General features: G+C 39.5%; 1 protein-coding gene across 2 annotated transcripts in view; it reads left to right on the top strand.

The window, feature by feature from the left end:
• Positions 1-7,084: 7,084 nt before the first annotated feature.
• LOC136825311 (sodium/glucose cotransporter 4-like) overlaps positions 7,085-15,191 on the top strand; it is a 28,221-nt gene continuing 20,114 nt past the window's right edge. Inside the window, exons 1-2 of one of the 2 annotated variants that reach the window (XM_067081452.1) lie at positions 7,085-7,334; positions 15,097-15,168. In XM_067081452.1, coding sequence (XP_066937553.1) covers positions 7,236-7,334; positions 15,097-15,168 — 171 coding nt within the window. In that variant the 5' untranslated portion in view covers positions 7,085-7,235. The remainder of the gene's footprint in view (positions 7,335-15,096; positions 15,169-15,191) is intronic. The other variant, XM_067081451.1, reaches the window with a different exon arrangement.

Below are 15,191 nucleotides of genomic sequence, written 5' to 3'. Positions count from 1 at the left end.
ATACTACTATATATATATATATATATATATATATATATATATATATATATATATATATAATACATACATACTGTACACACACGTGTAATATATATTTTCATACATACTTATGCATACATACACACACATGCATAATACATATTTGCATATATATATATATATATATATATATATATATATATATATATATATATATATATATATATATATATATATATATATATATATATATATATATATATATATATATATATATATATATAGCGATAGAGAGAGAGAGAGAGAGAGAGAGAGAGAGAGAGAGAGAGAGAGAGAGAGAGAGAGAGAGAGAGAGAGAATGTCCCTCCACGAACACCAAGAATCACGATAAAATATACAGACCAGATCAACAGTAAATCTGCACCTTGTAATTGGACGAAGTTCTATTTGCCCATCACACTGGGTCACTAACCCTTCGAAGTCTCCAAGCAAAGCATACCCCGAAATCTTTCTAGCTGCCTACAGTCGTCCGGAAGCAACGCAAAAGCATTGTGGGTCACCATCCATCAAACCTGCCCCCAGGAAAGATCCCGATGCCCTCTTGAAAAATTACAAGCGACAATCATTCACGTGGCACCTTTGTATTCCCTCTAGCCTCACATCGGTCGAGCAACGACAGCAGCGAGTGTGTTTAACAAACTACCGCCACGAGTGTAACAGATACAACGCAGAGTTTCTCTCAACAAACTCTGAAGGATAAAACGCACAGCAGACTTAAGAGACGGACAAACGAGCAGACAAACAAACGTCAACGCCGTAACATTCCTCCATGACAAGCAGTACGACTGGAAAATTCTTGCCGAGAGCAACTGATAAAAATTTAGAATTTAGGTCAAATGCCAAGCGCTTGGACCTATGCGGTCATTCAGTGCTGAAACGGAAACTGAGAGTAAAGCATGTTTGAAAGGTGTAGCAGGAGGAAAACCTCGCAGTTGCACGAAGAAATAATTGTTAGGAGAGGGTGGATAGCAAGATGGAGGAAAGAAAATATGAATGGAGGTACAGTAAGAGGAATGAAAGGGGTTGCACCTAGGGGCCGAAGGGACGCTGCCAAGAACCTTAAATAATGCCTACAGTGCACCGCGTGAGGTGCAATGACGGCACTACCCCCCTATTAGTGCAGCAGATTGCTGTAAAAATCGTTCAGATAGTGAAACAAGCATGAAATTTGGCACAAACATTCCTAAGACTACGCTCTCTTTAGAAAAGGGCGCTGGCCACCTGAAAATCAAGATGGCGGCTATTTTTCAAAATGGCCGCCATCTATGTTGAGATTCACTGGTTTGGGAGCATCTATTGGATGGAATATGCCAGTTTTTTTTTAAACCTCGACTTTTAGGTTATAAAAATGTTCCATACCACACATTTTATTGAAAACCCTTACTAAATGAATTGTAACAAGATGGCGTACAAAATGGTTGCCATAAAAGTTTTTCTATCCACAGCGCTAGCAGACATAGAGACCAACTGTTTTTATTTAATGGTATATTCATGTGATCAGACAGTTTAACTAATATGCTATTTTCAACTGAAATAGTAATGGTATGGTCACATACAACATTGTGTCTAAGACTGTAACCATAAAAAAGAAAAGAAGAGAAATACGGACTAAACGCAACCAATCTATGTATAGGTCTCTCAACCTACACCTTTGAAAAATTCGAGGATAAGAAGGTAGGCATAGCATGACACGTTGGATGCTCAAGCTAGATTATCTACTGAAGAGAGGGCAATATTTATCTAGACTTCACATTTGCAAGTGCACAGAGCTGTGCAGGAAGACCCAGCTTGTAGCACTTGCACCTTTCCCGACAGCCTGCTTTGCATCCACATTTGGTAAGCTGTTGGCAACTCTTGGCTAAGGGCGAGTTGGTTGTCCAGAGGACTTGCCATGCTTCACCAGACTTTTGCCATCCCCACTCAGCAGGGTTCTCTGGCTGTGGCTGACACTGGGTGGCCTGCCCCACACACAACCAGCCTGGTACGCCAGCACGCTTGGTGTGTTGGAGGAGAGCTCCCCTGGTTGGTGGAATGGCCTCATATGCCCTTTGTTTTTCTGGCAAACATATCAAGTCTAGCCTCATCCACAGTGCCAGCAGTGCTGGATCTTTCATACATAAGTATGACAAACCTCTCCAGGACCTTTCAGGTCACTCTCTTCCACTCTGAGAGGGTAGTGACTCAGTTTGGAGAACACAGTGGAGGCCTCTGGAAAGATGTTCCATGTCTGCCAGGCGGTCTCTTCTTGCCCTTTGCTCCGGAAGGCTGACACTGTATCACAGCCTGTGAACGCATGGAAGAAGAGCATGCCATTCACCTTCTCCTGGCCCAGAGAGTTGCACAGGTCATGCACAGCAATCCAGCGCAGGCTCTGGCCTTGGCCAAATCATCACCCATAGCTTCTCTAGCCCTAGATTGTGGAGAGTGGAGAAAGCACTGACTGCAACGACAAGAACATCTGTGTCATTTGCTTTAACCGTGATGGTCTTGGCTCCATGTTCTGTGGCATATTTGGCATGGAGAAAGATGCTGGGTGTCAGCTTCCTCATGAGAGCACTTTTCCAGTCCCTGAAGACTAGCCTCATGAGTGCTGAGGACAGCAGACCCTTTCAGTGGCAATGACAACATTTGTGGCAGACATCTGGGCAACTTTTCTCTGCCAGGAACTGGGAACAACTCTGTCTTGTTGGCATCGTGTCTTAGGAAATTGCGCCAGTTGGATGGAATTGTGTTCTTGTCTGTCACTGCAGTGCGCCTTCCTCCTTGACCACGTTGGAGCCTGGTCTCAGCTTTGAGGCTGGATGTATTGTATACATCAAATACAAGATGTGATGATGTGTACTTGCTGCTATAGGATTGTATCACAGGCAAGAAGTCGCAAAGTGCATAGCCCTCAAAGGTCTTTCCTTTCTTTGGTGGCAAGGCATGGACCAAAGCTGATCCATCTACAATGAGGACATCAGTCTTTGGTTCTTTGTCTTCTAGTGTAACATGACTCTCAGGACCGAGGTCAGCTGAGACTTCTGACATGTGTACAGCCTACCACCCTCACTAAGGGAAGCTGGGAATGTTTGATTCTCGTGCTGGAAGAATTCCTGCAGATCACATTCACGGCTCTGACAGGATATAAATAGCTTTGAGAAAAGCTGGCAATCCTCCTTCAGAAGTTTCTGCTTTGACTGTTCTACAGGAGCAGCTTCTTGCCTGAAGAAGTCAGTTCTGTTCTTCTTTATCGGCTCATAGAAGGAGACTGCATTGTTTGCCAAAGAGTCTGAAAACTTCTGAAATTTAGTGCGGCCTCTGTCAAGGTGTGTCTGTAGAAGTTCTGCTGAGCTGGGGTGGGCAATGTCTTTGTTGTCAATGGAATACAGATCCTGGCTCTCTTCCTGAAAAGGACTTCCCAAGTGTTGCAAAGCCAATGACAGCTTGCTGACTCTCTCCAAGAATGTCTTCTGCACATGAGGTGTTTGTTCATGGTGTGTTGTCTGCTCATTAGACTCCTTACTTTGAATCTCAGGTAGGACCTTTTTCTGTTGTAGAGGGCACAAAGACAGGCATGGTGATACTTAAACTCCTGTGCAATGACATCCCCACCAGTCAACTTAGCAAGGAGCTTGCCATCACTAAGTATCTCTGCACATTCACGCAATTTCAAGTCAAGGCCCTAGTACTAGCCTGTCTGAGATCAGATGCAGGTGCCACTTTCTCACAGAAAATGCAAACTTCATTGTCATGACTGGTTCGGCGCAGTTTTGCACGACTAGTCTCAGTGTTGCTGGTCTGGTCATTGGATTGTCGCTTTCTTGCACGGTCCAGTTTAGTGTTGTTAAACAACAAGCGACAGTTCACATGGTATTTTGCTGCATTTTTTCCTGAGTGGCCTCTATGCCATCACCTTCATCCAGCCTTGCTGGATCCATTATCAGTGGCATTTCATTAATTTCACTGAACATGGGAATGTTCCTTGCCAGCATTGTGTACCCATCATGGTCTAGGACATGATGACTTGGAGGTGATGTCAAGTGCTCACCTCTTTTGTCCTTCTGACAAAGACAACACAAACTCCAGTTTGTTTTCTACTGCTCAATATTGGATTGGCATCACATTCTGCCATGATTTCACTTTTGATTAAGGCCGAGGGTTATCCTTTTACCACCTTAAACAAAGCACACATTCCTGTATGGGATTCAACTAGGTTCGGTCTCCCTACACCTAGCCCGATCATTCATCAGTGCCATTTAAGTCCGTGTGATCTGTACACCATCCGGGTAAGTACATGAACCATCATGTACAGCCCCATACCCTTGGCTCGGCTCTCCCGCGCTGGCACATCCTGTCTATTCAGGTGCGGCTATCTAACTATAGCTGGTCTGGGGCTGTTAGAAAGCATTTGGGACACTAAACTAAACTATACTACAACTACTAGTCTAAGACTACAGGATTAGTAAAGCTGGATTAGCTGGCACTGAACCCCATGCTGAGTTACACAGCAGTGATGTCACCAGTGTGCCCTGGTTGTGTGCAGACATACACTCTTTTACATTTATTAATTTTCCTTCAAAATTGATGAGTTATTCGAAAGAGATGGCCTCATTAGGATCTAAAACCACAGAAACCAAGATCCATGCTTAAAACGATAATTGTTGAACGGGCATTATTTCTCATTATAATTATTGTTTCTACCTTTTCTTGGCAGCCATATAGCCCCCCATATTTAAAGGTAAACTGTACTGGGAAGCTACAGAAACATAATATTCACAAGAAATAGTATGGAAGAGCTTTTACCATATTGCTAGAAGCAAATACATGCCATTCTAGTGAAAAATTAGCCAAAATCTGTCGATACTGGCCGCCATCTTGGAATTTGGCCGCCATATTAAATTTTTGCGTGGCCAGCGCCCTTTTCTGATAGAGGAACTTTAAAGAGCACTTGTGCAAAATTTCATGCTTGTTTCACTATCTGAACGATTCTTATGAAATATGCAATTATCTGCTGCACTATATGGGGTGAGAGCAAAGAGGAATCTTCGTTCCCAAATAATTCACGTTAGTTCAGGGTGCGAAACCAATAATGGAAAAGAAGCCTAACACCCAGTAAGTCACAGGTACTTCAATATTTTCAATATATTTCAAGGTAATGGAAGCAAATTATGACCTCAAATCGAAAACGCAAATTGAAAAGTTATGGGCCACGAGTTACTGAAAAAAAAATACACCTTTGAAACTCGACACAGATACGGTTAAGCCTTCAGTGAAGAAGCGACAGAGAAATGATGATTATTCACAACAGTGAAGAGTTGATGAAACTGCCTACCAAACGGTAAAGCCTTCACTTACAGCAGGTCGAAATTATCAATAACATTGCAGAAATGAATTAAAGTTCATTATGGACAGTCACTCTCAAGGTCGACACTCACACACCACAAGCATTTAGGGAACAGTAGCCATGGTCTAAAGGTATCATGTCACAACCGTGTTTTTTTTTTTTTTTTTAGAAATACAATTCAGGCAAATCAAACTAATACTAAATAAATGAACCACAAACATTAATTAGATAAGATATTTTTGTCTTTCCAGGTGCTCACATGCACGGCAAAATTCCAAGAGAGATTCGACTAAATCTTTCTGAAATAACAGAGCGCAGTTATTAATGAACTAGGTAAGGTCGTTCTTTAGTATAATGCAGTCAAAAGCTAATCTTATGGACTAAAGGGGAAAGACAATCTTTAGAAATATTTCACTCATTACACGTGTCTTAAATAAATTCGGGCATACAAAAAACACATCTACGTCCTTACTTGCTACTGGATACTTCCACAAAGAATCTCACATATAAACACACACGCACACACTTTTATATATATATATATATATATATATATATATATATATATATATATATATATGTATATATATATGTATGTATATATATATATATATATATATATATATATATATATATATATATGTATATATATATATATATATATATATATATATATATATATATATATATATATATATATATATATATATATATATATATATATATATATATATATATATATATATATATATGTGTGTGTGTATATATACATACAGGATATACACATATACATACATATATATACACAGATATTTTTATGTTACATATATTATATATATACTCGTACAGTGTGTGTCTCACACACGCACTGGGCCGCATAAAAAATCTTGTGAGAAATTACCGTTTATTCTGGAGCAAGTCAATCAATTTCTTAGATCCTGAAATCACCCAGCTGTGGAAATTTGTCCACCCAGTAACCTGTAGCCAATGTGCAATTTTCCACCTTTCATGATTATGAGACGTAAAACTTCTTAATTATAACAAAGTTCTTTGAGTGAATTACGGCTGGTGCGCGCTCTTTCTCTCTCTCTCTCTCTCTCTTCCCCTAAATCTGAGATGAGAGATGGTAAGTTAGACAATAAACGAGCGTATTTGTTTAATATTCTATTCCACTTGTGTAACGTCTACAGTTACCTTCATATCGATGTCCAAAAGCATTTGACGAAAACACCTCATACAGCTCATTAAGAGTGTCTAATAGTAGTAGTAGTAGTAGTAGTAGTAGTAGTAGTAGCGGCAATTTTCAAGCAGCAACAAACCCACCTTCAATATGATTCGAAGTACAAACACAAAGGACTTAAAAGGTTGAGAAACCCTGCAGCCCCCTCCCTGGAACACAAGAAGCCTAATTTCTGTCGTCAGTCAACTAACGAGGAAGAGTGGGGATGGAACACACTAACTGAAGAAGAGCTATACGACGCGCACGGGAATTCAACAACACTTATCAGTGAGCATTTGATTTCCCGGACTGCAACGCCCCCGGGGGTGGGGGGCGAAATCCCACGAATTCGGCGTAGGCTGATAAGCGTTCCTGTCAACCGCGATTCGTCGTCTTTTTATCTTCACATTCTCTCCCACTCTCGGAGTCTATCAAGACATCGGCAACTCGAGGGCGTGCCCACACATATAAAAGCCTTCCGGAGACGGAGTCGCCATCAGTAACTTGGCCCCTTCAGTGCATCTTCGCCCACTCGATGGCATCGTCGTGAAAAACCTTCCACCATTACGGCTGATCGTCACTAGACAGAACTAAACCCAACCGTCTATACATCTTTAAGACAGTGAGCTGTAAACCTCCCGTCAGTACAAGATGGCTGACGACGGCGGTCAAGAAGCAATGAAGTTGAACTGGATTGACTTCGTAGTTCTTGCAGGGTATTTCGTCTTCGTCCTGGCTGTTGGATTATATGTGAGTTGAAAGTACTCCAGTTCTTAGGCTACTGAGACAAAACTGTGTGAGCTAGGGCAATCCAATCAGACTTTGCTACGAAATCACAATACGACGAACAACCCACGACTTTTCTGAGACAGGGCTTTTGCACCCTTCAAGTAGCTGTACAAGTCAGTTAGTTGTTATTGTTATTATTTAAGGGTGGCTGAGACTTCTGCAACAATAAATAAATAAATAAATAAAATTGATAAAATAAAAAAAACAACTTGCAATCTTCAGTGAAACTGGGTCAAAGTATGTACAGGGACCGTCAAGAAAACACGGTTATGCAAATCACAAACATCCATCGGGAACAAACTTAATAAAAGGCCAGAGAGCAAGCATATTTAACGCAAAAGAAAAATGCCTACAATGTCGAAAAGGTGCAGTTGCTTTACAGAAGCAATGCAAGTCAATCGTACAGCCAAAATAAGCACTACGATTTAGCTGCGGTTCAACTAAGAATATTTTTCGAAAGCACAGATCAACGATGGCAAACTACCTAAGAAAAGAAAATGAAACAGAGGGATTTCTTACTCCTGTTGTTAGGTAACGCATGCCTTATGCTAGCACACAGCCTCACGCTCTTATTGAGACCCACCCACGAAAAAATGAATTGACACCGATGATTTTACGACCTGTCTCATAACCCGCTAGCAGTTCCGGGGAGCAAGGTGTCATTTTAGAAAGTGATTGCAGCAACGAAAGTTATCTCCTTGACTGATAAAACCATGATCGATTAACTGACAGATCCATCATATAAAAATACTTATAAAAAAACATAATTGACTTCCATATTGAGGTTACTAAGGAAAAAATTAATAAGTAGACGAAAATGATGAACGATCTTCGACAATAAGAAAAATTCAATGGTCACGCCTTGACTTGTTCGTTTAATAGTAAGTTTTAAGATGGATATCTAAACACCATATTCTCTGCATTACATACAATTCAAAATGTAAACGCACACACTAATATATATATATATATATATATATATATATATATATATATATATATAATATATTATATATAATTATATATACACACACACACACACATATATATATATATATATATATATATATATATATATATATATATATATATATATATATATATATATACGCACAAAAACTCGGCAGCTGAAAGGACTACATAATATTCTAAAAATGCACAGTAGATTTGACTGGCTTTTTAAAAAATACGTTTAACTATTTCAATTTTGGTATGCAAATCACTCTCCTAAGAGCAAATAGAGCCTAAAGATAATGATCAAAAGTAATAAGCCCAAATTCAGTAATAAGTACACCCGAGAAATCTCTGATGTGGAATCTAAATTATTTACAGATTAATTGATGCGTACTTAAAAATCTCGATATGTTTGTCAACTGCAATGGGTCGCAGCCATGTAGGAAATGGGTAGGGGACTGGCAACTTCATCACAAGGTGCTTGTTAAGAATCAGATGAGCTACTATTTTGAAACTGGCCCCACTAATCGGAAATGGCGTAAAGACAAATATATATAATATATATATCTACATACCCTGTACATATATATAAAAATATGTGTATATTTATATGTATATATATATATATATATATATATATATATATATATATATTTTTTTAAATGGTCTATTCGCCAAACTGCTCTCTTCCCTGACATTGATTGATGATCTTTCCACTCAAAGCCTTGAAACTTTAAAGGAAGCAAACGAAGACATGCCCCTTTCCAGGTGAGATATGAACCCACGCTTATAAAAAAAAGAAAAATAGTTTAACTAAAACTGCATATACTTGTTCACTTTACTTATTCTTCGCACTGTCGATAAGTAGCGCCCTCTAAAGAAAAATGGCCAAGAACGAGGCTTAAAAGTACAATGAAAAATCAGTCAGCAAAAGCGCGACTGCCTGTATGCCTGAACATGTGGACGCAAATCCTGCGCAGGAATGCTTGCCTGGGATGATTTCAAGGACAAGCTACGGGTGAGAGATCGGGCATGATCATTCAAAATGCAGGATAGCTTCTGCCATTCGTGACTTGGCATTAATCTGTGCTTAGAGAAACAAGTATTTCTTTTCACTGCCGTATTGTTAGTGACGTTCGGAAAACAACTTGCGCTGTGTTTTGAACAGCAACAGCCTAACCTTGCGCCTCTGAGCAGCTTCTGGGCACCAACACTGAACTAGGCAATGGTTCACTCCTGCATTTGAGAATGCCAGTCATAGCGGCAATATATTATTCAACAGGAAAAATTCAAATGCGTAAAAAAAGTATAGCTTAGTTTAACCAGACCACTGAGCTGATTAACAGCTCTCCTAGGGCTGGCCCGAAGGATTAGGTTTATTTTACGTGGCTAAGAACCAATTGGTTACATAGCAACGGGACCTACAGCTTATTGTGGAATCCGAACCTCATTATAGCAAGAAATTAATTTCTATCACCAGAAATAAATTCCTCTTAAATTAAGTATACCTTAGTGAAATGAATTTCTATCACCAGAAATAAATTCCTCTTATCCTTCATTGGTCGGTCGGAGATTCGAACTCGCGGCCAGCAGAGTGCTAGATGAGAACGGAACCCACTAGTCAACGCTTCTATAATGCATCCGTTATTATTCAACGGAGAAATTCAAACGCGTAGTTCACTTCTCTATATTGCATCCGTTATGTTTTTTTTTTTCGTTTAAACAATGTAAACCCAGTCCCACGCACATAGGGAATGAGAGGAGGAGAATTAACACAAAGCTGTAAATTAGATGGAGTTATGACACCCCATAAAAGCATTCAAGGATAGCATGACACTGTTACACGTTCTTCGCGATCATGTGGTTTGTTTCACAGTCGTGTAATTTATACAAGAGAACTTCATACAGCATACACAGGTAATTCTACTTTACGAAGTGTTGACCTGTTATTACCCGAGTAACTGTTTGTAATTACGTCCAGCAACTGATATCTGGTATGGTAGGGGAACGAAAACGGCAATTTTGAAAAGTGAGGCATGAACATTCTTCGAACCGTTTCATTCAAACTTCTGGCGAGTCTAACTACTGTTACACTTGAGAGAAAGTAGGCCAAACTAATAAAAACATTAGTGGCTGTTGCCGAGGTAATTCTCTTTTAGGGAAAACTGACCGATAACTGTATATAGCATTCTCTTTTCCGAACGATTTGAATCGTGATAAAATTCAAATCATGACGATGCTTACTTTCTAAAAGGGATGCCAGGCATTTTTTTTTAGTCAAGTCGAGAATTTTCACATAAAACTCTTCGTGATACAGTTATGGGAAATTCTCCAAAGTTTGAAAAAGCATTTGACGACGACGAATTCACTGGGAAAATATGCCCCTCCTAACGGATCATCCGCAACAATTCTGTGTTCATGGAATGGAATAGAACACAGAATTTAGACCGAAGGCCAAGCGCTGGACCTTATGATGTCATTCAGCGCTGAAACGGAAACTGAGAGCAGAAAAGTTTGAAAGGTGTAACAGAAGGAAAACCTCGCAGTTGCACTACGAAACAATTGGATGGAAAACCGAATAAGAATGGAGGTACAGTAAAAAGAATGTGAGGGGTTGGAGCTAGGGGCCGAAGGGATGCTGCAAAGAACCTTGGGTAATGCCTACAGTGCACAGTGTGAGGTGCACTGACGGCTCTACCCACCAACGGAGTGTCTGTGTTTACGGGATGTCTCACAAACAGGCTGGGAGATTTTTTTTTTAAACTTGGCAGTTATACTGACTAATTCACTTCCTCAAGGAATACAGTAAATTGTACCAAAATCGAGGTGCTTTCTAAGACCACAAATGGTGAACTCTGACCCGATTTCTCACAGAGTTTATCATACTGAGGTCTTCTTATAAATACGTTTAGCAAGTTCCATCAAATTCTGTTCACGCTTTTTTTAGGATATGCGTTAACATGTACGTGAGCATGCGCGAACACAAACACACAAAAATATATAAGTGAAAGCGTAACTTTCTCCCTACCAAATTTAATGAAACAACTGGATTCTGCGTCCCTTCAAGACTCCACGAATCTTTAATTTAACTATAAAACTAAACAAAAACAACAACAACTACAATAATGATGATAATAATAAAATAACAATACGAACGTCCGGACGCCGCAAACCTCTGACAAGACGCAGAAATCCTAACCCGCCCTTCCCCCAAACGCCCCTTTATCCAGATCCTAACCTCTCCCAAAAGTTCTCTTAACTTCTTGCATAATCCCGCTAACAAACAGAACCTACAAACAAAGCAAGACACCCTGCTCAAACAAGATAACAATAAATCTCGGTCAACCCTCCTCACCTCACATTTCATCTTCCTAGTTAACTTACGCAAGAGAGCTAACAATGTCTATTGTTTACACCAACTGACTGTTTATGAAGCCTGATTCATGGTCACAAAAGCTATGGCTGTTATCCAGGCGCAGGCTCCCTTCTCGAAACAATAACAGGAGGGATCGGATGACCGGCGAATTTCAACCGGATTTACGGTAACTGATACTTGAGGCTTCGTCACATTCTCAAGCTTCCTTTAACACCTTTCCGTTGCAGAATAGAATAGATAATTTAGGCCAAAGGCCAAGCAGTGGAACCTATGAGGTCATACAGCGATGTAACTGAAACTGACAGTAAAGAGGTTTGAAAGGTGGAACAGGAGGAAAACTTCGCAGTTGCAGTATGAATCAATAATTGTTAGGAGAGGGTGGAAAGTAAGATGGAAGAAAGAGATTAAGAACGCAGATACAGTTAAAGGAATGAAAGGGGTTGCAAGCTAGGGACCGCAGGGACTCTGCAGAGAACCTTAAGTAATGCCTACAGTGCATCACATGAGGTGCACTGACGGCAATACCCTTCTACGGAGCTTTGCGCTTACAGTTTACGTCACCTGGGCATCTTTCAATCGCTTGTCAGTTATGTTGGTGCGAAACTGAAGGCCCACGCGTTTGTTAAGGTGACGTCATACGAGCAGGAACAAGGGCAATTTCAGAGATTTGTTGAGTGCTGGTTAGATAATTATACGTTTGGCAGCGAGAAGCTCATGAACTCCAGAAAGTACGCTTGCGGCGACCATTATCGTTCCGAGGAAATAAAAGCACTGTTTGAGAGAGAGATTAATTATTCCGGTTAAAGTATGTACCATTCAGTCAAGTTGTATACGTCCATGTACATCTGGACGAAACGGACATTACACAGTTAGGAAATAGGTTAGATAACGCACATATAAAACGCACAACAAACATTATCAAAAGAGTAAAAGCAGAATTAGGCAACAATGACTGCATACTCTTAACTCCCACAATAATAAAAATGTTTAAAAACTTGAATGATTAATACCACTCACAGATAAAAGGTAACGACGTAATACTGAAATACGTAATGAATCGCACCGATATGAAGAATAACAACGAAGTTATCTATTACGTCTTTAAACCTATGACTTAGAATCTTTGGCGTAAGAATTTCTTATCAGTTTTATAAAAAAAAATGTCAAGTGTCTTGGTTTTCATCGGGATTTATCACATTATAGCTTTTCCAAAAATGAAGTGACTAAACGCGACACACATAAATATTATTTAATAATAATAATAATAATAACAATAATAATAATAATAATAATAATCTTTTTGTATAACAGACTACAGTTCCCGAGAAGCTTTCCACTAACCAGTTTCAAGTGGTGATTGTCCTAATTGACAGTTAAGGTCACAGGTTCCTTCAGTGTCCCAGCTAGTCCAAACAATCGACATCTAATCCCAGAGGATGTATTTTTGGTGTGAGAAATTTGTCAACCTGATCTAATTCTTTGTAAGCATTCAACAACATGGGACACGTCATGAGCACCCTTTGCAATGATTATTTTTTCCATGGTTGATTTATTTTGAATACTTCCTGCGTAACAGATATATCACCAAAATACTTCATGTTGTAAACCAAACTCGGGCTGACACGTCTCACACTGATGGCAATCGCAACTGCTTAGGTGGCGAGCTTGTTATAGAGTGTATTAGAACCTGCAGTACCAATGCAGACAGCTTTGCCTCCCGCACACCCTGATGTACAGTGGGACTAATAAGGTCGAAAGAAGAAGACGACACCCGACTTGGTTGCTCATATTGGTAGCTATCTGATCACCACGGCTGGCTTGAATATGTGGAGCTAAAGACATAAGAGATATCATAGATCATTATCAGGATGATCTCGAAGTGGAAACGTCGGTAGCCCATAGAAGAGTCGAAGTCACTAGTAACATCAGAAACAACTGAAAAAGTTACAAAATATGGCATGAAGAAACTCCCCACAAATATCTTTGCCACGCTACACATCCTCACTGTTCCGGCAACCAATGCCGAGAGCCAATAAATTGCTGATACATAAGAAGAATGTATATATACAGAAATACTGCAGACTAGATGAACCTCGACGCAGTTCTTTGATCATAATTTACCCCACAGACAGAAAGATACTTTTGACATAAATGTATTCCATTTAACATCCTTCGAGGATACTAGGCCTATGCATTGGTCACTGCGAAATAAATAAGCTTGTCTCTTGGCGTAAGTAAACTGAGTATGAATACAATATAATTTTAAGTGAATATCAGGCGTGCACAGTAACCCCGAGGAACCACTAAACATTACATTGGTAGGGGGCACCTCTCTCCCAACCTACCCCCACCAATGGTAATAACACTAGACGCACCGAGTTGGCCAGACGGTTGAGGCAATGAGTGAGGGTATTGGACTTTCACAGTGCAAAGATTAATACTAAGTACTTAATCTTTCTGACTAATATGGCTATCAGTAAACTGTTCTAATGACCTGATTTTAACCATAAGGATAATGGAGCCCCACCCAAACAGTCCATGGCGAACTTCACTCTTATGATTCCGCCAATGTGCAGTCGAAAGCTTTTAACCATGCATAACAATCCTTTTAACCAGTCCCTTGGAAGAGTGATATTCAGTTTACTCAAAGTTTCAAAGTTGTTATTTAACTCATCCAAGAAAATTTAGTCTATAACTGACAGCTGACGGGAAGGGTGAGCGGGAATTCCCAAGTCAAGTGTCATCCTGTTATCATTTCGTACAATAGTGCTACTCTATCACCCGACTAAAAGTCTTGCATAGTGTTTGCTAATCTTTAACATGTCGGTAAAATACTGCCAGTCAGTAATTAATTGATTTTACATGCGGTTAGTTGTTTCCACTTTGATTGAAATGGTGGGACTGTTTAAATCACCAATAACTTAGTTTATGTATTATATCGAGATGGTAAGTTTGGGCGAGTAAGGAAGCGACGCTTGGAATGTCCATGTTTATTCACGTCGCATACTTAAACTAGCAGCATTAATACCATATCTCCGTAAAAGTTTGTATTTATACATTTGTGACGTTGACATTTTTTATTCGTTCTGGACGAAATACAATAATTGCTTAACTTACAAAAAAAAAGGCAGATAAACAATTGTGATAAGCGACTATTGCATGTTCTCAAAGAAAACGTAGAGGTGAAGGCTGCTAGAAAACGTAATTCTTACATTTAACGTTAACCGTAGCGAAATTAAATATAAAAATGATTTTAACTTCCAAAATTAATGACTTCGCTAATTCTGTAATGCAATTCATAATTTCGAATATAATTTAAAGCCACTTTTTTAAATGAAACCATTTCAATTTAGCTTAACAACTAAACTTCATAGCCATGTTTTTTTCTTCCAGACCTCATGGAAAGCCAAGAAGGGAAGCGTATCGAGTTATTTTCTGGCGTCAAGAAATATGCACTGGATACCGGTAAGTTGGAGAATGGGTAGAGA

Source organism: Macrobrachium rosenbergii, chromosome 37 (genome assembly GCF_040412425.1).
Source record: "Macrobrachium rosenbergii isolate ZJJX-2024 chromosome 37, ASM4041242v1, whole genome shotgun sequence".
Lineage (NCBI taxonomy): Eukaryota > Metazoa > Arthropoda > Malacostraca > Decapoda > Palaemonidae > Macrobrachium > Macrobrachium rosenbergii.
Note: the sequence above shows the minus strand (reverse complement) of the source record. Positions and strands in the feature narration are given on the sequence as shown.